This window comes from Centrocercus urophasianus, unplaced genomic scaffold (genome assembly GCF_019232065.1).
Source record: "Centrocercus urophasianus isolate 14NV4802_14NV808 unplaced genomic scaffold, USGS_Curo_1.0 seq_30, whole genome shotgun sequence".
Taxonomy (NCBI): Eukaryota; Metazoa; Chordata; class Aves; order Galliformes; family Phasianidae; genus Centrocercus; species Centrocercus urophasianus.
Genome location: NW_024884867.1, coordinates 8,203,471 through 8,230,128, shown reverse-complemented (window position 1 = coordinate 8,230,128; position 26,658 = coordinate 8,203,471). Strand labels below are relative to the sequence as shown.

General features: G+C 41.9%; 1 protein-coding gene across 1 annotated transcript in view; it reads right to left on the bottom strand.

Moving 5' to 3' along the window:
* Positions 1–26,658, bottom strand: part of TMEM132B (transmembrane protein 132B) — a 182,019-nt gene that overhangs the window by 49,818 nt on the left and 105,543 nt on the right. Inside the window, exon 6 of the mRNA XM_042829097.1 lies at positions 10,882–11,068. Within this exon, the coding sequence (XP_042685031.1) occupies positions 10,882–11,068 (187 nt within the window). The remainder of the gene's footprint in view (positions 1–10,881; positions 11,069–26,658) is intronic.

The following is a 26,658-nucleotide window of genomic DNA, read 5'->3' as shown; positions in this document are numbered from 1 at the left end:
ACTCTGTGCTGCTGCAGTTACCCAATGGCCCACGGTGCCTTCATATCAAACTTCAGCTCTTGTGGCCTCTCCTCTGGCAGGAATGGGGATGAATCATAGAATCATTAAGGTTGGAAACAACCACAAAGATCCCGAAGTCCAACCCCAGCCCACCCACCATGCCCACTGGCACATCCCTCAGTGCCACATCTCCACATTCTTGAACACCTCCAACTCCGCCACCTCTCTGTGCAGCCTGTGCCAATGCCTCCACACTCTGGGAAAATAAACATCACCTAAAATCCAGCCTGAACCTCTCCAGCACAGCATAAGGCCATCACCTCCCATCCCGTTCAGTGAATGAAATGCTCTGAGCAGTCTGCAGTTTCTCAGGGACATTCTCTTCCTGCATAGAACACTGTTGAATCCCACTATCAGAAAGCGAGTGCACTTATCACCTCTTGAGTAACTTGGAACTTGTAACTCTGCTCCCCCAAGCACTGCTGGCCCCACTCCTGCTGTGGGGCAGTGCTGCCTTCTGCACCAGGCTCAAGTCTCCCAGTAGAGAACACAGTTTTACCTTCCAGCTCTATAGGAGGTGTAACTGTGAAGTTACACTTAAGGTCTTCAGATCAGAGCAACACAGAAGATTATGAGGCTGTCTTATCTTCACAAAGCTGTAGCACAGCACTTTCAGTAAAGCTGAGGCATCTCTGGAAGAAATTTATTTAACCACAATAGCTGCTTATAGGCTACCTTACAACTCCTACCACTCCCTGATTGCTGCTCTGCTCCATCGTTACAATGCTGTTTTAATTGAGTTAAAAAAAAAACAGAAATTACATTTAAAATAATTAACAAACCCAACTGATACTGGGGCCACAGAAAGCAGAAGGAAGCAGATGAAGGTCAGTGCCAGCCCTGAACAGGAGCTAAATACAAATGCTTAAAAAGAGAAGCTTTCCATGCAGCAATGTGTGCACAAGAAGTATGGCATTGTGTCTGTCTGGCAAGCACATGGGTCTTCTACTTAACTATAGAGCTGTATGTATCACTCACACATAACACACCATCAGTACATGCAGAAGGGACCCAGCTCACTGCACATCTCACTAACACAGGCTGACGATTAAACAGTCCTACCAGGACTTGCTCTCCAGCTAGCAGAACAGTTAAAAAACAAACATAATTTTGTTCATGTGTGCCCATTACACTCATGTGCTGATTTAATTAACAATAATTTCAGCATCTCTGAGATTTCTTTTCTGTTTTACAAATGATGCTGTTTTGATGAGGGCTGTAGTTCAAATTACTGGCCAATCCACTGCAGCCGAAGACTGGAATGCTACATTAATTGGCAGTAAAACCAAAATGAGCACTCTGGAAAAAGTTATTGATGAGCCAAATTATTGGGTAATCGCTAAGGAACAAGAGGAGTCTCGTTTTAGGCAGACAACATAGAAGCTTTGGAGCTCCCCTCAGCAAAGTGTTGTTCCTGTTTTGAGTCTGCTCACGTGCTCTCAAAATTCAGTGCAGGTTGGCTTGTGCCTTCCCTCTTGCAATCGCTCTGCCAAAGGCTCCCCACGTCCCCAGCAGCCTGCCCAAGGACCCAGGCATCCCTCTGACAGCTCACACTGAGCTCCCATCAGCAAATCCTTATAAAGACAGAAGCAGCAAACCTGAAGGAACGGAGGCAAACAGCCCTCTGGAGGCAGCACAGCCGTAGCAGCTCAGCAGCAGAGCACCTCTTTGCATTTTCCTCTGCGCAGTTATTATTGGAACCACTTACTTCTAACAAGAATTTAGTGCCTATGCATCCTTGGAGAGGGTTTTCTAAGAATAGTAACTCTGCAGATGGAACAGGAAGACCTGAGATCGCGCTGGCTACAAGAATACCTGGATGTCCTCCTACCCTTCGTGCAAGGAGAACGTGGCAATGCTTCCAAACTCAGTTTTATTTAGAAACACCTCACCGGAGTCTCTACTGCTCTTTGTCAATCAAGTCGGAGCTGCTGTTCCTTTCTGCTGATGCAGGTGTGCAGTGCAGACTTCATTTGACCAGAAGCAGAATCTCCAGAACAGCACGCCTTTAATAAGGAAGCAGGGCAAGAAAACAGACAGGCAACACATGCAGTCTCATAGAATCACCAAGGTTGGAAAAGACCTGCAAGATCATCCAGCACAACCATGTGCCTATCACCAATAGCTCTCACTAAACCACATCCCTCATCATGTCATGAAACAAAGGCACTTGGGACACTCCTGAGCATGCTACACAAGGCCAGGTGCAGGTGAGGGATGTAAGCAGGCACTGCTAAGGCACAGGCAGCTGTGCTCCACTCCTGGTGGCTGAGAGGTGGGCAAATTCTTAAAAAGAGAATACTCAAAGCCATCTTGCTGGGCTGGGAGACCTTCATTTCATGGGGTAATCAGTGCTCTTCTGATCTGCAAACAGCTAGCAATATGTGGTCAATCACTGCAATCATGAAAGCATCAGAGTGATTTCCAAGAGGGGAATTAGTGGAAAATAGTACCTTTGGGACTTGATTCTGAGCAGCTAGCAACAGGATCTCTGAAGCGCTTGGCATCAGCATGTCCTGCACAGTCATTAAGGTTCTGGACAACGGTTGTAACAAGTATCAGCAAGTGTATCTAATTTTATGAAAGGAAATTATTGGTTCACAGTGGAACAACACGGTGCTTTTACCCAAGCAGGCGTCAAACATGGGTATGAAATCCTGCACATAATCTCTAGCTGTTGTCATTCAATGTTTATCATCCAACACAGTTGAATACAATTCTTATCTTTGATGGATGTGGCACACAATAGCTGTTTTCTTGAGTGCTTCATAAATATTAATACTATTCACAGAGCTTCTTAAAATTTGTCATGTCACATCGCTTTCATTGGAACAGTCAAAATGCCATTATTTTTGTCCCACCAATAGCAAACTCTTTTTTTGGTTTCTTTCATTTTTGCTCTAAGAACTAAATGGCAGAGTATGTTTAACTGAGCAGAGGGAGAGAACAAGGGACAATGGATGGCACTGATCAATTCCAAGAATGAGTTCAGATGCCCAGAATGAGAGTGAAAGGGACAAATTGTGATATTCTTTGGAAAATACAGTTCAGCCAAAACTGAAACACTTCACGAAACAGAGGAGAATTGGCTGGAATTTCATTTTTGGAAGAACACCAACAAAGAAGTTTGACGTTATTAAAATTGTCCTGCTCTACCACATTCAGAATGGGGTATTTTCACTTAAGGAAAATACTTCTTTTTTTTTTTTTCCCAAAATTAAATATTTGCACATTATTTAATCGACTTTAATCAAACAGCTGAGTACTGCAAGGAAAGATGGTTTTTCTCTGTTAAACAATTTTGATTAATCCCAAATAGCTTCTCTGAATGTTCCTTCCCAAACGAGGCCAAAATTGCCTGGCTCTGAACAAAGCCCATTTGGGCGCCCTTCATGACGTGCTTTCCCCACACACTGCTTTCAGCACAGTCAAAGCCTTCCCCTGGATCCAACTTAATCACATCTTCAGTGGTTTGAATTTCGGCTGCTACGTTTCAAGGAATCCTTTTGAATTTAATCTTTCTCCATAAAGTTCACCCTGCACTTGTACAGAACAGCCGTACAAAACAAAGCCACTTAATTCCCTACAACAATTAATTTGATGATGGTAATAATTGCAGAAGATCCTATCTCTGCTGCAGAGACACAGAATGCTCACTGTGGGCATGAGAAATACAACAATACAGATGAAGAATTTCTGGGCTTTTTTCCTCTCCACAGTATTTAATTTGCTTTGAGTTGAACATCTTCCTCTGTGGGGTTTTAGGGATGCTCAAGGCTTCAGTCCTGCTCCCATTAATCAGTGTTAAAATACACTTTGAAATCTGTGATCTGAGATTCTCAGATTCTGATTTTAGAAGGAGAAAAGGAATACAACCTTGATAGTCCTTGATATATCCAGAAAGACTTACTTTCTGCTGAATGTACTTTTTAGTATTTTTTCCCTTGCAATTTTCTGACTGTCACAATCATGTTCTCCTGGTCCAGGTACAACAGAGACACATTGACCATCTTAAGGGGAACTGGAAGGCCAAAGGTCAGAATGATTTCAGGTAAGAAATACACATACAGCGCAGTGGATAAACGCATACGGGACTCTGTACATAAATCCATTTTAACCAACCATTAAAAAAATATGTAAATCAGAACCGACTGACCCTGCTCTGAAACTTCTGCCACTCCAGCATTGTGCATTCTGAGGTTTTATAACTGACACAAGAGAGAGGGAAGAAAAGTGGCTGCTCCCATTTACATTTCCTTCATCTCAATGGGCTGAAGGTAAGCCTCTGTCAGAGGCCAGGTCAGCTTCCATCTTGGCTTGGTGCTGCTCTTTGCTAGGCATGCGAATGCAAGCTATACTGCCATCAGCAAAAATGCTTTCTGGAGGAAAAACAAAAATCTTTAAAGGCTGCTTTATTTTTAAACACTCCCTTTCAGATAGTGGGATTCAGCAGAGTTCTGTGCAAGAACATGGACACTTTAATTCACCTTACTTCAGACATCCTTCGGCTTGGACTGAGTTAAAACAAACGTGCCAGAGAAATCTTTTCCCCAAAGAAGGGCTCAGGAGCTGTCACGACTGAAAGTCCTCCCAGGCTGCCTTTGCCTTCCTATGGCTCGTTGCTACTTGGCAGCCAAAGCGAGATGTGCATAAAAAGTAAAATAAATAAATCACCCTGCATTCCTGCTTTTCCTAAAACAAATAAGCAAAGTGTTGCACTCAGCAATTCCCTTTCAGCCTGAGTTATAGAAATGGGCATCTTTGAGGACCGTTTTTCCTGGGTGTTCTTGTCAGCACGTTTGCTAGCAGCAACTGGAGATGCTATTATTCAGGCTCCCGTTTAAAAGAACCTTACTAGAGTATATACAGCCATCTGTGGCTCTAAGTGATTCACAACATTAGTCAACCATTAGTCAACCAAGAGCTTACATTTTTGGGGAGAAAACGAGATTCCTGAAGACACAGATTAAATACTTTTAACATATACAGAAATGTTTCAGGAAGAGGGGCTGCGAGAACCAGTGAAATATTGATTGCTGCCTTTGAAAAACAGTTTAGAATAATGACAGGGAATTACAATCCTATTACTATACCAGAAAGGCTCTGTACCATGTATATCTAAAGCACTAGTGACACCAGTCACAGACCAAACCATCATTTTCCTAGATAAGACAAGCACACTAGAGATTCATCTGTTATTAAACCCATTGTTCCTCAAGCCTTCACCCTCACAAAGAAAAAAAAAAAACAGCCCAAAAACCAGCTGTATGCATCTCTTCAGTATCTTGTGCTTTACTTTGATAAAGTTCCTCGTTGCCTAGAAACCCTCTAGAAGAATTGGAGTTTTCTTTTTCTCTTTTTTTGCCCCAACTGTTAGCTAGATAACAGATTAATCCAATCATGTTTATTTGTGACAGAAACCTTCACGACTGGCTGAGGACTTGTGAAGTGTTTGCTCCTTGTACCCTAGGAGCCAGGCTCTGCCACTGGCCTTGTTATCAGGAGCTTTCTATAACCATGGGAATTCCAGCCTACAGCTGGTTAGATCATTGGAGGTCACTAAAGACTGCATCCCTGCTGGGCAGATTGCATTTGTTAGTGCCATCAGTTTCTGTGATTAGCAGGACATACACTTCACAAAACATCACCCAATCCACAGCTCACATCTGACTTCACTGCCATACCGTTTGCTTTAAAAAATCCCCCACGGTGTTTATATTTAATAACTGTAATACCAAAATGCTGATTCTGATATTCACTAGCAACAAAAAAGACCATGCAAAGTAGTTTACTTCCATTTTCTACCCTCAGTCTCTATTCTGCTGGGCACAATGAAAATGGATAACTTATACTTCTGGGGACTTCAGCTCCACGTGTCAATCTGCACACCAGATGTTGGAAGAATCAATTACCTAAGGTCGTTATTGTCAAAAAGAAAAGAAATTAGCCTCGAAGGAGCACAGCAACTGACATTTTCACCTGACAGTGCATCAGTGAACAGCCATACCGATCCTCAAAGGTTTTTAGGGACTTCTCAGCACCATGCAGCAGTACCCGAGCTGGAAGGCATCACAGCCAGCCCAGGCAGTGCTCCATCCCATTCACTTCCTATGAGCCACACATCTCAGCTGTTCTTTCCTCTTAAAAGCTTACGGTGAAACATTAAGACAAAACTCAGTCTTCCTCCTGTTCTCACCTAAAGAAACTTCCTGGAGTCAAATACTGCAGCTCCCAAGTAAACTTCAAATTAAGGGAGTAATCCCTCATCCATACATTTTTACCTGAATTAAATCAGCTTAAATAGTTCTGCGCAGCATAAGACGATAAAGCAGCATTTACATTCTTCAGAGCCACTCATCTGCGCTGTCATTAGCTCTTGACAGAATAAATTCTACCTCTTTCCTAAATGAAATGTTTTTAGGGATATTAAGCAGTATTACTGTGAGATTTTTTTTCCCTAAGTGTTTTAAAAAGTACCTTTAGGGGTATGGAAAGTGACTCACGCATCATTCAGGAGCAGGTAAAACTGAGCAAGAGTGCCTTCATTTCCATGTAATTTTCCATTCTTATTAAGCTTTGCTTATTCAGGTCTGATTAATTCATGCCTATAAAGTGTTCTGAAAATATATAATGCTACGTAAATACTAAATAATAACAGTGCACTTAAAGTAAAAATAATTTGTTAATTTGCATAGAGTTTTAGGAATTAGCATTTACTTTCCCTAATGTAAACGGGTCCACCCGATCCCTTTCAGCTATCAGAAGATGTGCCAGCAGTTTCAGGACAATGTGGCATTGTGTATTTTACGTGAGACAATTCACAGAGAATGAATTCGGAATTATTTGTGGTGTTGTATTTACAGAGGAACACAGATATACCCTGTTTGCATTCGTTTTCAAATCCACATTCCATCTCAGCAAAAACCACGCTGCGCTGCTTCTGGGATTAAAATAATTAGAATTATTCCAATTTCAGGGGTTGCTACAGCTTGGAGCTGTGTTTTCTGAGTCCGTTGTCCAAAGACCCTAGAATTTCACCTTCTGCTTCTAACGCAGTCTGGAAAAGGCATTTCCCTACATCTTTATACCTGGGCATCTTATGACACCTGCTCTCAATACCTTTATTTTTATGCTTCTGTATGAGAGCACAACTACGCATATACCCAATTAGGAAATCCTATCAATAAGACTTCTTTGCTCAGAAGGGGTAAATTTTCCAATCTAGCTCTATCTACAGAAACAAGACCTTCCAGGAACAGAAGACAGACTACTAGTATCAGCGCTTCCAGGACACACGTCATCTTTTAGCTTCAAACACAGACAGGAGGTATGATAGGTATGGAAGACCCTGAGTCCCCTTTGATCATCACAGCATAAGTCAACGAAGTGTGAATACCAGACAAAATAAACAGTCTGTTTCTAAAATGGTGTAAAATGCACACAGCAATACCATCTGGGATCAGCTCCTAAGCAGGGCTGGAAGCAGTGCCAGCGGTACAGTGAGTGCTTCACACTTGGAATTGATTTTGAAACCGGTGCTCATCACCTGCTAAGAGGTACTAAGGCCAAGTATGGACCAAAAAAAGAAAAAAAAAAGGGTTGTTTGTGTGTGTTCATTTGTTTCAGAGGTGCCATTTGCCCTCTTACATCCTTCCATGTCTTAAAACAATCCTCACATAAAACCCAATGGTTTTTCCCACAAGGCTTTGGTTGGTTCCTCTCCCACATCAGTCTCAGCAGCCACAGATGATGGAAATGACAGCATAACGTAACAAGAGCCTTCCCCACCATGGTCCTCTAGTAAGTGCTATAGGACTGAAGCTTCTAAGCACTCATCTGATTTACAGGAGGAGACAAAAACAACTCCACAAAGAAAGCTGGTCCTTCCTGCAGCACTGGGGTTATCACAGCTGTCACCCAAACCCAATCCTGAGACAGCAGTAGGATGCATTCAATTGTGATCACCCCCTTGGCATTTCTCTTTTCTTTGTTGTGTCAGCCAGCAATGGTCTGCGTTCCCACTGCATCCTGCCCACGTGCTTTCCTACTGCGCACAGCACCTACACTGCCCACCCAGAGGCAGAGAGATGACTTTCAGAAAGCAAACCCTGAACCACTGGACTATGCCATTTCCATCTGGCTGTCATTCCTCTGGAAATCCCAACAGCCTGGCCCCGTGCAGCTGTGGAAAATGGAGGTTTCAATTAGAAGGAGCTTAAGGACCTGGGGAGAAGCGTCCAATGATGCAGAAAGAGGACTCTTTTCCAGTACGAAATTTGTTTCGTTTTCTCTCATTAGTGCTAATGCTTATTTATCTATATATTTTGAATGCACTGAATTTGGCAAGAAATAAGTTAAGAGATTTATTAGATGGAGGATCATCCAAATGAAAATGGACAGTCTGGGGCAATTCCCTGCGATTACATTTTAGTCCTCCTCTTCCAACTAAAATGAAAATAAAATCCCCCATCTTATTTACAGGTATCATATAGAGAGAACGAAGCGTAGAGCAATTGGTAGACCAGTATCTCACCTGGAGACCCTCCCTGACCATGCCATCTTCTGTGCATCTCAAAACAGTGCCTATTAATGTGCTTCTGAATCGACACCAAAGGATTAGCCAGAAATAAGCTGCAATATCAATTCATTACAGCAAGATTGTCTGCTAATAAGGAGCTATTTTCTTGCTAGACAATGTGCAAAAATCAGCTGTCTTCGCTCAGAAACCCCAAAGCGAAAGACAAAAAAAAAAAAGACAAAAGCAACAAAAAATGCCTTTCAAGCTTGCTACAAAATGTAAATGTTAAGAACATCAGATTTTATGTTAAGGGCTTCATAAACCCACTAAAGCAAGAAATCAGCTCTTTTCATCAGGCTATTATTCAAATGTTACTGTGCAGTCTGCCACATCTTTATCTACCACAAAAAAATAAAAAAAATAAAAGAAAAAAATCAGGCTGCTAATGAGGAAAATATCCCCACTGCTGTTTCCAGAGCCACCACAATGCAATGACAGAATAAGTCATCTGCAGCTCTTTCTGTTTTCTATCGCTTGTTTAAGAAAGTAGCACAGAAAACGAACTTCTGATCGACTGCAGCAACAAAACAGATACTCCAAACAGTACAGATGTGGATGTCTCCACATTAAAAGGCCCAAAGCAGCCTACAGAGGCACACGCATCTTGGAATGAAGGAATCACAGCATATCCTGAGCTGGAAGAGACCCACAAGCAGCACCCAAACCCAAACCCCATGTCTGAGAGTACCATCCAAACACTCCTCCTTTTATCCCTGACTGTGCAACGTAGTGCCAGAACTTGCATCAGTCAGTGACGATTAAATGGAGAAGCACAGAAAACTAGCAATCGTAAGGGAAGGAAATGCAAATACAAGCTGCTGCTCCTGCCACTGCTGCCATCAGTTCTTCTATCAGCCTAGAGCCAAGCCAGCCAAGGATGCTCACATGCAGCAACAAGTGATAGCCCACGTGAGACCCCCAATTAAGGGGTAAGGGCATAAATCCATAAAGCTTTTTGCTCTACTCCACAGTTATCTTATAACAATAAACTGTGTGAGATTAGCTCCACTTCAAATTCAGGTTTTGCCTCAGATTTTGTCCAAGGACATTTAGAGATAGCTTAAAGCAGCTGCCATAACTGCAAAGAGATGAAGTGAAGCCCTGGCCGAACCCTGGCAGAGAAAGAAGCAAAGCTCTCATCCAGAGTTGACAATGAGCTTTGGGGTTGGATCTGCTTTTCCTGCATACCCACAGTGCTCTGCATGGCACAAAACCTGTGCTATCCATTTGGAACCAGCAATGCTATGTGCAAGTCAGTTCACGCACTACATCGCTTTTATTTTATATCTGATTCATCACTGCTACTTGATAATGTTCCATCCACACAATTAGAGGTTTCTTTCATCTCTTCTAGTCATGCTTACTGTTTATTAGAAGAAAATTCTCTATTGACTTTTCCACACATCATTTCTCCTCTATCCCTTGCTGTCAGTAAGCACAGCCTTTGGCAGTAGGAACTGGAAATAAGATTTATTTAGGGCCTTGTTTACCTTTAGAAGTATCTTTCCTTGTTTTTGCCATATTAGGAGAAGCCAGTGGCCATACAGAGAAAAATACCAATATTCCCTGGTTAATTAGTAGAACAGAAAGAAAAGCAACACAGGCAGAGGGACAGATTGGAAAAAACAATTTACCCTTCAGAAGTGCTTAGCTCAAATTTACAGAGATATGGCTGTTACCCTGGTCTATGCACCTTAAATCCTGCCTGGAAAACATGTCCAGTACCTGAACCTTCAGAAAGTATTTTGTCCTTTTCCTGTAACTCCAAGAGCACCTTTTGTTAAACGGACACTTTGCAGCTCACTGGTCTGCATGGTTCTCAGGGGAAAAGCAAAGCAGAAACCAGCCCAGTTGTTTGGTTTAGCAATGAAGTTTCTCCTCACTTGCATGATAATTTATTTCATTGAAAATGTCCCAGCTAATTGCAACGTTTACCCTTAGAGCACATGCACGGCAGTCACATTAATACACCAGAAGACAATGGCTCCAAAGGAGCTATTACCATGTACCAGGCCAATAATCCACAAACACTAAAGGATTTACACAAAAGACTCAAATAGTTTCCTAGGAGCCATTATGGCATATCAGGTAAATAAAATATTATTGAAAAGTATTTTTTGCATTTAAATCATTTGCAGCAGGTGCACAGGAAGTAGCACATAATAAAACGGTTCACATTCCCCTGAATACTAACGAGAATCAGCGGAAGCACTGAGCAGAAAGAAGCAGCAGCAGGTTCTTACCATGGCAAGAGGAACAATTCCAGCAAACATCGTTCGGCTGACGAAGATCTCAGAGACCACCAGCTCACTCAGAGAATCATCTCGAGGGTATTCCACCTGCCAGGTGATCTGCTGGGCCCCCGCCAGGCTGCTGGTGTTGTCGATCTCAAAGTCCATCTGCAGGATCTCATAGGAGGTGATGTTTGCTCTGGGAGGAAAGAAAACAAAATTGTCCATAGAAGAAATGTCAGTAGGATGTTACTGACATTCTGACTTCTCTTTTCAACAGAAGATTTACCATTCAATTTAATGTGCAGTTTTGAAAACGGAAACCTAAACCAGGCTATACACTGGCAATAGCCAGTATGGGCAATAGCCATCCTTTATAGACAAGTGACAACATCTTCCAGTTTCCTGACATAGAGCCATCCTTCCCACTAAACCCAAGCATTCATTCCATGTAATCATGAAGAACATACAGAACAAACCCCAAACCCTGGGAACTGCACTGCTGAATTACTCAATATAATACATTATTATAATGGTGCTGCAAATACTAATGCTCCAGAACAACAGAACAGACCAGAAACTTTGGTGTGCCCCTTCCCACAGCAGTGATTCAAGAGCTGTGCTCATAGCGGGCTGCCTGTATGCTGCTACAAAGAACAGACACTTAAACATCCTTTTCCTCTTCCCAACTGCACAGAGGCAAGAAACTGTTTTTGCCATATGTTTTTGAAGGCACATTGTAAAGGGAAAAAATGAGCAGGAATTATTGATTTTCATGTTTTCTTTCTGACAAGAAACAACACAAACATATGCTTCAATGGCTGGAGGATAAATATTTTCCATGCTGACAGAAGATAATATCCACCTTCAGGCAAAACTAGAAGCATCTTTGGGTGGCCAACCAGGCAGCCAGCAAAAACTCTTTAAGAGAAATATTATTGTACATTACTATGGATGTAATTAAGGCTGTTCTGTTAAAAGATCTAACCACTGTGGGCACTAAGATGGCACACTCAACTTCATGGTTTTCCACTTATCACTTCTGGCAGTTTGTTTTATCTACACTACATAAAATGAATTTGCTTGCAATGCAGAAATAAAATCTTGAGATGAGCTTTACATTAACTATGGATGTGGTTATTAGCCCTGTTAAGTATGTCTGGATCTGCAGTTTAGGTTCAATCTGTTCAAGCCAACAGTTGCCACTCACAAACACCCACAAGCAGCTTCCAATTCTGAACAAAACTATTGATGGAGGGTTTTGCTTTGGGTTCACCAATGAAATAAAGTCCAAATACTGTCAGGTCAGTCTGTAGTTATCAATCAAATCTGTATGTCCCACTGATGGGCCTTTGCTCTGTCTGTCATGCGTTCAAGTTTTCCTTTCCTCGTTTTTCTTTTATACACTCCCAACGTAACCATAATAGCGATTTTCTATTTTTATGGCACACCAGGACTCAGATCTCTGCAAGAAGAACATGTGTATCTTGTCTATATAAGCAAGTTGAAGTAATACCTGGGAGTAAATGACTCCTGCCCCTACAAATACGCAAAGGCCTTCACTGAATCCTTAGAACAGCGAGGAACCTTCACCAGACAAAAGTTTCATTTAAAGACAGACGTGACCATTCACTGCTGGGTTGGAAATGAGCAGTGACACAACAGAAACTTTCCTCAGATCCAACTGATAGTTCATGCACACTAAAGCAGAGCTGACTTTCCAGGCAGGCGGTGGTCCTGCTTCAAAGGAGAATCCTTATTGTTGCCTGGAAAAACAACAGGGCTCACCAACTGCTTTCTGTTTTTGTCTCAGTAGCAAACCATGCAACATGAGATCGTAATACTACATGAAGGTCCATTTCCCATTTGGAGTTTTGCTGAAAGGCCGGGACTTACTGTATGCAGCTAGCTTTCACTCTGGAGTCTCCACCGATTGTGCAGCTTTAGCAAACAAGTGCTCAACTTTCTGCACCCCTTTGTTTGCCAGCAGGTTTCCAGTTTCCTCCAGAACAGCGGGTCAATGGATTTTCTCAAAGCTATGGGCTCTTTTTTTCCTCCTCAGGACAGAGTCAGCTTTCATGCAATGCCAAGTGTGACAATATATGGGTCACAGAGTACCCCCACGGACTAACCCACCCTCTTTGTTCTGAGCCTCTTCCTGGGTTACAGCTCTAACAAAACCATGATAAAACCTGGAAAGTTTTCTCAGAGTTGAGCTTTTCTGCTCTCCACTGCATCTCCTGCAGAGGCTTCTTTCCTAGCAAGAGGATCGGCACTGTATTCACACTTCATGCAATTTATTATCCACCCTCTATAATACCATGTGGGAGAGCGCTGCCTTTTCCAGTGAAATTGAATGAGGTTGCCAAAGTAAAAGCAGAATTATATTAAATCATAAGCAAGACTTTAAAGGTTAGCATTTACCTCTACCAGCTCCATCAGCTGGTAACTCCACATCACAACGCCTGCATCTAAATTTCTCTCCTCAATGTGCAGCACTGCACCCCTTTATCGAAGGAGACATCCCACCCTGCCATGGCCAGTCCTCAGCTTCTCCTTGATGTGACTTTCAGCAGATGACCAACACTGGTCCCTGTGGTCACTGTCAATGTGAAAGTGTTTGGTGAAGACAAAACACTACGAGTGGGAAAACCCACTAACAGAGGAGATGATGAACGTAACTCATGCTGTTATCAGTCATTAAATCCCACTAAACCATATTTTATCCTTTATCCTACTTCAGCTTTTTCTTGAGGTTTATTCCATTTCCTTTTAAGTAAGTCTGCACTGTTGGGAAGAGCCTGATGGAATCTAAGGACTATAAATCACTTCCCCTTTCCAAATCTTTCTTCTCTTCTTAGTTTAATACTTCTGTTGCCCAGTGAAGTCTCTTCTTGGTTTAGAAGGATTTTGCCAAACCTCAGTTTGAGTTTAGAGGAGCCATAAAAAATAAAAAGTCAAAATTACTTTTATAAAAAAAGATTATTTCCTGCAAGCACAAGGAAAAGACCTTATAATTTTAGGCAGCTGGCATGGTTGCTAATAAGTCCATTTCTATGGAAATGAGTTCATAACTATTAATTTTGCCTGCTCCTGATCTATTCTTGATGAGCCTTTCAAATTTAGAAAAGCGCTTCATGATTCTCTCAATTTGGTAATTACTAACTCCCTTTGATGAATCCAGCCCAGTATTTCAGACATGAGACATTCATTAGACATTTTTCTTTCTGGTGAGAGGAGAAAAAGAAACCATGGCCTTGGATTTATTTCCTCTCCAAAACTCCAGCAAGTAGACCTTCTTCTTCTTCCTATTGAAGTTTATAATGTTCTTTGTGTACTTTCACAATACCATCTTTGGTGCTGGAAGAACCCCCACAAAGCCCTGACATTTGGGCTCAATTTCCTGATGTTGCACCTCATGTACCCCTCACCCACCTCACCAGGCTGAACCTGAAGTATTTCCACTGGATGTTAAGCCAGAAACCAGCATGCACCCACTCACAGGCTGCCTCTTCTCCATCAAAAACACTCTCCCAACACAGCAAAGCACAGGCTGCACAAACAACAATAGTAAGACCTGATTTTCAAGTGCTTAAGGAGCTTGAAGAGGTCTTCCATCCCTGCATTCAGGTGCTTCACAGATTCACACTATTTTGGAGGGCTGTTACCTCCTTACATATATTCTGATGGACTCTCTTCCTGAATCTGCTAATATATGCAAAGAAATATATATATATATATAAAATCTGAATCTAGGAAAAAAAAGCCATATTTTGCTTCTCCGCATTTATTATCTTATTAGGAATTAATATGGAATGGCACAGGCTCATCTCACAAAATGACAGATTACTGTGAATGCCCACTGTAGCATTAATATTAGCGATTTCTGTAAGAACTACAAAATCACCTGGCATTGAGAAAGTAAAGAATTAAACTTATTCCTAATTTTCGTCAAAGCAAAACAAGGGATTACTGAATTAAGTACCGGAACGGTGCACAGTGATTGATGATGTGGTGTCAGTGGCAGTCTAAATAGTTAGTAGTTATCATAAATAAACAAACACCCACTACTAGCTATAAAGACTTGCATTGCTAACCTAACTGAAGAGCATGCCCTGCACAACTTCAGAGAGAAGGAAATCTGGCCCCCACCACAATGCATCGACAGCTCAGCTGACAGACAGAACCTCCTGCTGGTGCTGTTGGCCACTAGAGGAAATCATGAGCTTCATCCATTCATAAAATAACTTTTCCTGTAAATAGCAAACTAACTGTTTTTGAGGCACACGGCAGTGTAAATAAACTCATAAAAAATGGAGCAGACACAAAGTAATTGAAAATAATAAAACGTCTGGTATCGTCTTGCCTCCGAGTCTCCTCAAGGTTAATAATGGTCAATTCCACTCTCGCTGACAAATTGTCACCAAATTCATTGAGAACAGGATTATATAAGCAAAGTACATTAGTTTATGAAATATTTCAGTAATACAGGTCTCACTTCTTTGATCTCAAGAGGATTAATTTCACAAGCACGGCTTACCAAAGAGCAAACACTTACAAGAGGAGAGTTTTCAACAACTGATTGGAAATGCTCGTAACCCTAATTTCATACTGAAGTCAAAGGAAGCAGCAGACGGCCAGGATGTCTTGGGGAAAAGATGCAGATTGAAGGTCCTGACCTTCTTCCCCTTTAGGAAATTAAGACTCCAGTAGTCCAAAACGAAGGAAATGAGACACAATGTCTCCTAACAGAGCAGCATCCAGTTTATGAATTGCAAAGATTCACATACTGTCAGTCCTTACACCTTGCTGAGTGTTGCTCTTCACAGACACATAGGCTATGTGAACAGCTACATAGGATAAAACCAAGCTGTTACATATGTTAAGAACGCATGGACTGACAGAGTAGGTTTTAATAATCTAGTAAAAGGTATAAAAAACAAAGAAACTTTTGTTTGAAATGCACCACCAGGACCAGGTATTATTCATGGTATTTTTGCTTAGCCAACATTTTCCCACAACTGAAAACAATAAATCTAGGTAACGAGCAAACCTTTTAGGCTTTTCAGCTTCATCCACTGCCAATTCACAACTGTGCTGCTCACTAACAACTTGCAATAACTTTATTTGATTTTATCAACATCATCATGACAACCCTGGAGACAACTGAGACAATTGCTTCAATTATTTTTATTTGCTTCCACCCTTGTGACAGCACACAGAAATTCTTCCAGTAAAAGAGTCCTTAGATACTATTTTAGTTAGCCTTTAGCAAAACAGGACTTAAAAGAACCAAAATCAGTCTGGATGTAATTGGTAGAGTCCATTGCTGGGTACTGGGTCTCCATTTGCTCCTTTGTTACAGCTCTCCCTTTTGAAACAGCATGTAAGCTTTTTGGGGTTTATAAAAGCACTTTGATTGCACTGAATATTTTTCTGACTACTATTTAGAGCCTCTTTATTGCTGTGCTGTGTATTTCTTGAAATAAAGCTCCTCTGCCAGGAGAAAGCATCTTGCTGGGGAGTATAACAAACCCATCCAATAAGAAACTGGGGCCAAAGTTTAGCTGATGTTGGATGCAAATATAGAGGCAACTATTTTTGTACACAAATAATAAATGATTTTTTGATGAAAGATTTACACTGAATTCTAACCAGTTAATAAATACCAGTGCCCAAATGGTGCTTAGAATTTTTCTCTCAACTGTTCAGAAATCTTTGTGTATTTACATACCATAATCACATGGTGCATGTTCACACTGTTATGCAAGCTGCTGAAATACACCATCAAGCAGTGATGGCTTTTTAAGCAACCAATGACTAAAGTTTCAAGACAATAAATCCAGTGATACAAGAACTTCTTTGCAATGCATAACTTCCATTACAAACCTCTCCCTCCAGAAACTCCCAGAAGGCCTTTAAATGAACAAGAGTGCAATTCTGGGAGACACTTCTTTCACCGTTTCTGATACTGCAGTTTAATAACCCAAGGCATGTCTATATTCAGCCAAGCTGCACATAACATCAGGGCAGCAAACACTGCAGTTAACCTTCAAAGAGAACTGAATGGTCTGGGTCACTCAGGGAATCGATGGTGCAGCCACTGAAAATAACCCAAAAGTTACTTGCTAGAAATCCATTGCCATGCAAGGGGACAGGCTCAGTCTGCCTATAAAGTCACCACCTTACAGCCAAACAAATGTGCTCCCTGCAGGTAATTAAGTAGATGAAAAAGGCTGATCTCCCACACAGCTCCTCCATCCTCTCTACCCCATATTAGTGGCTACAAGCTCAGCATAGAAAAGATGCTTCACTCCGTCCTGTTCCTCCCCAGCCAACTATGAGATGGAAGACATGTAATTTAATTTCCCTGAACACTTCCAAATTTACCACAGGTTATCAGGAAGAACGACTCTACACAACAGCTCCTGAGCCCATATCACTATGCAAGGCTCTTGTATCCTTACAAGCACACACAGGCTCCTCATCCTCCTGAGTGAAGAGCTTTGTAAATGAAGCCTGGGTTCATCAACCCCAGGGTTGAGTTCTTCCTCAACTTACACTTCCAACAAAAACTTTCCTTGGCATTGTAATACCTTACGATTTCCACATGGCCGACATTGGTACTAATTGATCAAACTCATTCATATACACCAGGTGCACGGGTACAGAAAAATGTGATTTGCCCCAGGAGATGTTAGTGGTGATCCAGTTGCTCTTTTGATTTCAACTGAAGCTGGCAGCCTCTCCACTGGGTAGAAACAGCAACCAGAGGGGATAATCTAAAGATGCAAACTCCCCACGTGCTGCATTTATGAATGAAAGGGAAGAGGAGACAGGCTGCAGATGGTAGCACTCACATACCTAATTCGCTGGAGGATGCATGAAAACAGTGACAAATGGTGCTCTGTTCTCGAGGACTTTAAAAGCCTAATGTGACACCTTCAACTTAATCCTCTGCTTAATGGGCAGAGGGTGGAAACGAACATGTAGCAGAATGCCAAGCAGTCGGCAAGGACAATGGAAAGTTAATAAGCAATGGTTTGTTCCAAAACTTGCTTGAGTGCACAGAACTCATGAATCTGCTGCAGAAGATACCCTAATTCCAACTGCACAAAATAAAGAACAAATCAAAGCAGGAGCACAGGAGAGAATTATTTGCTTCCTCCTACATTCTGTTCCAATTTCAAGAGTCAGCATCTAAAGAATTAGACAGCTATCTTCGAACTTAACGTGCACTCACATGGAGAAGTACAAGCAGGGCTGTCCTGTGTCTAGTTCACATTTCTGCTAAGAAAAACATGGCCATGATAACATCTTCAACGAAGCTAACACAAAGATCAGTGCTGTCTGTCAGCATTAACACAAACAGGACCTCCTCTCCCTCCACGTCCTTCAGAGAGACCTGGTGCACATATGATTGCTTCATTTTGTAGTCTGCTAATTAGGAGAAAAAAGAGCTATCTTTTTCCTGCTGTTACTGATATCCACTGAACAGACAGTGAAATTGTTAAAATTAACTGGCACCTAAAAGTTTCCCACGTTTTAAATGATAAGACAGGATTAACTTGGCTGAGCAAGCAGGGTAAGAGCAGAACAGGGCCAATCACAGTTCCACTCCATACCCCTTCCTCTTGTAACAGAGATCTGCTTACAGCCCTCATCTTCACAACAAAACCCAAAGCAAGAGAGCTGAGCAAGGAGATTTAATGTAATCCACTCCCATAAAGCCTATTTTTCTCCAAGAAAGGAATCCCAATTTCTCCAGAAGTGCCAAGATAACTCCAAATGACAAAAAAGCAGAGAGGCGGATTTAATATTTCTCTCTCTCTTCTAAAATCACTCCACAATTAGCTTCTAATGGCATGTAAGTGAGGTCAGCACAATGGTCACCACATAACATCTCGGGGTCACCTTTTTAAAGGGTAATCATTACTTTGTCACACTTGCAAGACAATGATTTCCCAACATGTGATGGATTCCCATGCAGTGACAGCTAATGACATGCACTGGGTGGCTGCTGGGGTATTGCTGAGAGCTAAGGTCAGCCCATGAATTAATGAGCCTGGCTGCGAGCGAGCAATAAGCGAGGTTAATGCATTTAGGCTCTGGAAGGGAATGATTAGAAACAGGAAGGGGAGAAGAGGCGTTCCATCCCACCTTGCCCATTCCTCGTCTATAGGACAAAATGCCCCTCAGAACCACAGTTCCATGGGTTTCCTCAGCAATAGAGACTTCACTGCTCAAAACCATTCCTTCCTCCCTCCTGCCCCCTCCCAGCTCTCTCCTTTCCCCATAAAAGCATGTTCAAGCCTGGAAAATTGTTCAGCTGAAATCCTCAGATTTTGTTGAGTCCTGGCATTCCCTGAGACAGCCATATTTACATCATTGCTGCTGGAAGCAATCCACTTTCAAGCTTTCTCAGTTTTCCCTTGCAAAAACTTTGAGGTTCCTCACTGCTATCAGATGTAGAGACACATCCCAAAATAAATAAAATATTCTAGTTTCTTTAACCTAATTCCTCATAACCTAACTAACAGCTGGACCGGATGATCTGAGAGGTCTTTCCCAACCTTAATGATTCCACAACTCTATGATTCTAATTCAAATGCAGCAACCTCAGCTCCCCACCACCTAAATACATCCTTCCACATCCATGAATGCGTTTCCAAGGCTCTGAAAACCACCACCAAACTACCAGATCCAGCTTCCAACCTGCTAGACCCACCAACCATACCAGCAGCCATCTCTCATTTGGATCTACAGTCACATTTCAGCATCTCCATGGATTTAACAGCACTTTCAAGTGTGTCCTCTATGTTTACTGAAAGAAATTCTGTTGTTGGACCATTTAAAAGGAAAAAAAAAAAATAAAAAAGGAAATGGAAAGAAAAACACGGTATGATAAGACAGCAGCTAAACGTATACTGATTGCAGTAATTGCATCCATTCCTCTGTTGGAAAGCCTTGTATTGTATTTCTAATATGTGCTGATAAGTGCATTCACAACATAAGATTAACAGCCTCCAGACAAGAATGGCTATTATGTTTAACAGACTGATTAGCAAGTGACAGAGCTGCAAACTGTAGTCCTCGTAAATCGGTTGCTTTTAAATTACAGCAGCATTTTATGGTCCCATTTTTAAAATGCAACGGTTTGTTACACATATGCGGTGTAATTCCTATCTGACAATAATAGAGGACAGCAAGATTTGAGCTTTTAATCTTCAGATCTCAATTAAAGCACTGCTCATTTTCTTTTTAATTACAGTAAAATCTGTGCTGTACGTGGCACTCTTTATGGAACCTCCTGGCTTAAACATCTCCCAAACACCATCCCCAAGCACAGGGACAGCCATTCTAGCCAGTGTCTTTTGTAAGTCCTACTTCATTCCAGCTGCCATCTTTGTGCCTCCACCAGCCCTGCTCACCTTCTGGAACAGAAACCAAAGCACAGATCTCCAACTGACATCCATTCAGACTTGCCAGAGCAGGCTTGCCCCTGCTACAACCAGGTCTGCTTACACCTCAAGTGAATGGAGCTCCTAATTAATTCCCTGTATTTTCTAACAGCCAATGGTAGGATTTAGGCACATCGTTCCTTGCGGTGCTTCTGAAAATCCTGCCATCAAATGTGTGATTCTGTTTTTGTTGACTGCTCTTATTTTTCTCGCTGTAACATATGAGAGCACCAGTCTTGGATTTGGGCCCTCTGTGTATTTCGTACAAACACAACTATAAAGGCAGTCCTGACCCCACAGAGCGTGCAGTCCACAAGACAGAGACAGAAAAGAGATGCAACAATCTGCACCACTTTAAATTCATACACAAAACAGAAACCCTTTAAGCATGAATTTATCTACAGACTTTCAAGCTCAATGACATCATGCACTTCAAACCAGTTTATTTATAACATAAAGCTTAGTATAACTTGTAAGGAGTCAGAATAAATGAATTTGTTCTATCGCAGAACTTCATCAGATACAATACAGATGGCTCTGCTACCATGGTTAAAAATAGCCTACACATTTTGAAATCAGCTCAAGGCATTTATCAAATTAGGAAACCGGTGAGTGAGGATGTCTAGCTTGTATACTGTAATTGGAATACCCACCCCGTGGTTTGGTGCTTTTGTTTTTGGTTTGCTTTTATTAATTCTACCTCACATGTTCAGCATTTGGTCCCGGACAGTCAACTGAACTGGGAAAACTCAGTCTCCCAAACCATTTTTCTTTGCTAAACAGCAGGACAGAACAACAGAACAATTCGAGGTTGTTTACCATACGTAGAAGAGAAGGGGGAAACCATCCAGAGAGCAATCCAGGGTTGAGCAGAGAATCACAGAGTCCTTAAGGTTGGAAAGACTTGCCAGCTGGTCCAACTACCAACCCATCCCCACCATACCCACTAACCTTGCCAGTGAGACAGCCAACCTTTTCTTGAAGGGTAAAATACTTCAGAAACAAAATGACTGTAAAGCAAACCCGGCATCCAGGCTGAGCAGCCCAACGCATCATGCAGGATGTAAAAGCAAGATTGCAATGAATAGATCCCAAGCGGTAAGCCCTGCAGTTAATTAATTGCCAGTAAGATTGCACCACAGAAGTGGCCTCGTTGATTGTGGCTTCCTCCTGCATGCTCCTCGAGCCATCCACGTATGTTTCCCAGCTAATCTGGAGCAGAAGGGAGACAGAGTGCAGACCTCCCCCCCCACAGTCCTGCAAACACTGCTGTCTGAGGAACAAAATCCATTTGCTTCTCAGCTTTCATGGCTCTTTTCTCACATTCCACCCACAGATGGAAATTAGGTGTTGATGTTCACTGAGAACTTATTTACTGAAGGATTTAAAGCAAGATTTCCGAAGGAGCTCTGTCTTTACTAAGCTGCAGCAAACCCTGGGGTCTCCAGAGCCCTGGATGCCTCTGTGTCCTCTGCAGCCCCCATGTCACAGCCCTGCTCCCTGGGGGCCTCCTGCAGAACCTTCCTCACTGCCAGCTTCAAGCCACATCTATTGGATTCCAATGACAGTTCCGTGCCCAGGTCCTTATGCAATCACCTGAGCTCAGAACACCAACTGAAGTATGATCTATTACCAGCTATCTGACCAAGAAGTACCTCGCATATTACTCTGCAGAGCAGGCGTACAGAACAGGACCACATGGGAAGTTTGAATTTCTGACATCAGCGTGAGCTTTGCAGCTGAGATCCGTGGGCAGATGATGAAGATCTGTTTTCATCTAAATCTAATACTTTCTCCAGAAGGGGAACATACATTTTGAAAGATCAACATATAGTAATTCCTGGCTGGAATATCAAGTTCAAAGTTTACTACTGCCTTTACAGGATGCATTTAAAAGGCAGAAAGATACCATTAGAATTCATAAGATCCACACCGTGGACTTATTGCTTACTAAGATAGGTATTAGCTGCTTCCTCCTACTTCAATTTATCAGCTGCACCGTGCCCATATTTTGTTTTCAAGAGGATTACAACAGCACATCTAATAATATGAATGTTTCTGCAGGTAATAATTGAAAATGAGATCAGTTGATAAACTGCTTTGATAAGAATTCCAACACGTATGAGGAGAAAAATATGACATGCATCCCTTCTGGACTTGCTCCTTTGCAGTGACCTTAGAAATGAAGGAAAATTGCTTCTCATCAGCTCCTGCTCAGTCCCTCTGGATACTGCTGCTCACAGCATTCCTCCCCTTGCTGCCTCTATCTCCATCTCTGCAACATCAGGAGAGCAGGGAGAAAAATGATTTAAGAAAGCAATGGAAATTCCTTTTAGTGAAAAAGGGGGGAAAAAAAAAGATTTCAAAAAATGCTTTCCAATTTCTGGTTTTTTTGTTGTTTTTTTTTTTAATTCAAACCACTTGCCTCCAGAATCCCAACCATTCAAACTACTTAGTGCCCAGGCACCAAGCACACAGAGCAGAACGTGGGAGGGAAGTGTCGCTTATCAGCTTTAGCTGCAAGATTTGTACTTCTGCATTCTCTTTCAGCGGAGGAAATGCAGAAAAACAAAAACAGCAAAACCTTTAAACTCAGGAAGCAGGTTGGAAGGCAATCCTGCTCTAATCATAGGGTTTTCTTAACGTTTGTGAGCGATTGGAGGAGTTACGACTTTAATTTCATATAGAGCAATTTTTTATTTCAACGCTAACATGTGGGTGTTCCAAGGAGACCTACAAAGTAGAATAAACAAGATAAAGGCTCTTTTCCCCTTAATCAGTACTCGATGACACACTGGCTTTAGACCTCCTTTTACTGGTATGTAGTTTGTATTTGGCTTATGAAATAAGAGCAAGAAGAGCTTCATTGAAGGGACCTCAAAGATCTTTCAACCCTGGTGTGAGTCCACAGCCCTGCCCAGAGCCCACCCACAAAGCAGAAGTGGCACAGAAAGGACAAACTATGCACTTCAGCGAGGACCACCTCTTCTCCCCACCCCATTTTGAGCCGCATTCACCGAGCATCCAAAGCACAATTGGAAACCTGCTTCCAGAAAAGAAAGAATCAGCAAAAAAAAACCCAAACCAATAAGAACATCAACCACGCAAACATCTGGAGAACAACCCAGCAGGGCACAACATTTCTTTGGAGGTCTGCAAGCAGCCAAGGGATGACAATACTCTAATTAAAACGGCAGGCTGCAAAACACATCCAAATGGCTTTCGTTCCAACCCAGCCCCTGCTCAGATCCTCGGTGCCGAAGAAAACATCAGGTTGCACTGCGAGTTGTTTCCATAAAGAAAGTACAGATAATGATGCATCCCTAAAACTCTCTTCTTTTAATTTAAAACTGAGAGGACCATGTGCATAAATGGGGCAAGAGGCCAGATGATTCTGCTTCCAGAGCAAGGCACAGATACGAGGCTCGTCACAGGCCTTTTATTTTACCCAGGGTTTCTTTTTTATTTATTTACTCTTCTTTCTCTCTTCACTTATCTATTCATCTACCCACTGGAGTACTGAAAATTCAAGTTCTTGTTCTTCTGATTCATATTCAAATTCAAACACAAATAAACACACAGCACAGCCTACAGTGTGAAAGTTTGAAGAGTTTTGTTGTGGATTTAGGGTCTTTTTAAGTCTATAACAAGCCAATTAAAGAGGCTGAATCAGTACCTTTCAGATGAATACACAGGAAATGAGAGGAACATGGCAGTAGTGATACATTTTCCAGCCTGAACTCCCAGGAACATGTGGTATATGCTATTATTTTATGTATAATGAGTAACTTGTAATGTGTTTATCTCATCAAGGAAACCACTTTTCCCCTCACTTTTGCATTCCCTGTGTGCTTAATGAAGTGGGTTTGCTTTTGATGAAGGTAACTGCATAACTAATCTCTTCTGAACGACTCCTGTGGTTTGGTCACAGTCTCTATAGATGCGCTCATGTCCTCAGCTGCCAGCCAAACACAGCCGAGGCCACCTGCTCCAAAGGTCTGAGGGTACAGGAGACTGTCTACAGAACACCGCAGTCAGATACAGTCAGTACCATTCTCATAGTTGAATGCATGCACGTTACTGATGCTGACACCCCACTCATACGACAAAGCAGACCCCAACCCTTGCAGCAGCTCCCAGACACACGGGCTCAGGCCAGGTCACACAGCACATCTCAGACCCTGCAGGACAAGGACAGTTTGGCCACACTGAGTTCTCTGCAAGGACCCCTGCCCAGGTCCACGACCACCAGGTCTCTCTGGCTCTGCCTCAAAGCAGACAGCTGAGTCTAAGGCTTCCCAAACAGGCAACAGGAAAAGCTTTTCTCTCTGGAATGACTGATCCAGAAGAGAAAGGCAGCGCCAAATAGAACAACGTCCTGCTGGGAGCAAGCTCCTCGACGTTTCTGTTGAATGGATGTAAATCAACACATTTCTGACAAGTCCAATAAAATTAAAGACTCCAAGTCAGAGTATTCTGCCCCAAAGGGAGGCACTGGTAAACTAGTAATAGTTTACTAACTGAATATGTAATGCTTGCATAAAAGCTAGGATATCCAGGATTTCCTGCTGGGAAATCATTCTGAAAACAATTCCAGTCATCACAGAGGTGGGTGGCCCCTTCAGTGGGGCTTGGCAATTTAAGGGACACAGGCTAAGGCCTTCCAGATGGCCTCTGCTGTCTGAATTCTCTGCTTACAATAGAAGCACCAGAGGACCTGCTAACATGGCAGGCAGCAGCCCCACAGCCACACTGCCATACAGCACCTAAATTTGGAATGAAAGGGAAATACATCCAGCAGAGCAGACAAGAAAAGTTTAGGGAGACAGAGTACACTCAATCAACCAGGACGTGGGAACAAATAGCAATATTTCTGCAAATACCAGAGACCTACAGATAGGAAAAGCAGTCAAGAGGGACCTCATTTTGTCATTTATGAGAAAGTCATCCTGGATCCACCTGGATAACGCTCCCTTTCTGGAACAGCAGAGCAATTGCTGTCAACCAAACCATCAGGACTACAATCTGTAACTTGAATGATGCTTTTTTTCCTGTATATAACATATTTCCTCCTTGCACCTTTCCTTCTGTCTTCCACCTTAGAAAAAAATATATATGATTTGTAATAACAATAATAAAAATGGATTTCAAATGAACAGTCCTTACGATCACTGAAATAAATATATGGAAAACACATTTAATTATTACCGCAGCAATCTGGAAAGTGTTTTGCTATAATTAAAAGGATAATTACCTTTCTCTACTTTAACAAACTCATGAATTAATAATTCAGGGCAGCTTTGCCAGAATAAATTTATTTGCAAATATTACAAATAACACACTCTCGTGGTATGATCACTTTGGATCTGCAGATCCAAACTCACAAGCTTGTCTTGCTTGAGCAAAACAACTGCTTCAATAAGCAAAGTAGGACCCCAGAAGTCTCTAGCCAGGGTGTAATCCTTACTGCATGGGAAATGGTACCACACTGAGCAGATGTTGGGCCATGAACCTACTTGCTCATCATTAGTACCACATGCAGAAAGAACACTTAGTACCACACTCGTGCTCAGACCTACAGGCTATGGTCATTTATGAAATTCCTTGCAAAATCACTTCAAAAGTCAAATGATGTGCTCAAATCACAAGCAGCTCACAGACAACCCAAACCAAGCAGAAGCCAAACAAAACATTTACTACAAATTGTACACCCAGCTCAAAAAATTGCCTTGAATAACTCACTGTTATGTTTTGGTTTGTCACCTGCTATGATACGGTAAGGAACAAAAATCTTTGCTGAAGAATAAATGTATCCTATTTGGAGTTCCATTCAGCAACGATGTTATAAGGTCTGTGCGTGTAGGTCACAGATGAAATATAGACCGTGAGCTCTGTTGCTTGAAATATAGATCACTATAAAGAGTATTATAAAGCTAGTGCTGTCTGGAAAGCTGCCATGCTTTTTTAGATAGAAACAACGGACACGTGTTTGTATCTCAATTGAAATAAAGATGCTTATGAAGACTGCAAAGGGAAACAAATTGCAATTACAACAAAAACTGAACTGTAAGGATGTTTAGTGTGTAATTATTTAAGCAGAAACATTGAATCATTCAGTATGGAAAGACCGCTATGATCATCCAGTCTAACCATCAGATCATCTTGTCCAGCCATCAAAGATCCTTAATAAGTTACACAAATAAGCTTAGTATATAAACTTAGGTTTAAAAAACTAGTTCAGTTTCTGGAAGGGAAAAAATGAACTATTGTTAGATCAGTAATGTACATTAGTATGGACCCTCAACTTGATGTATGAGATATATAATAT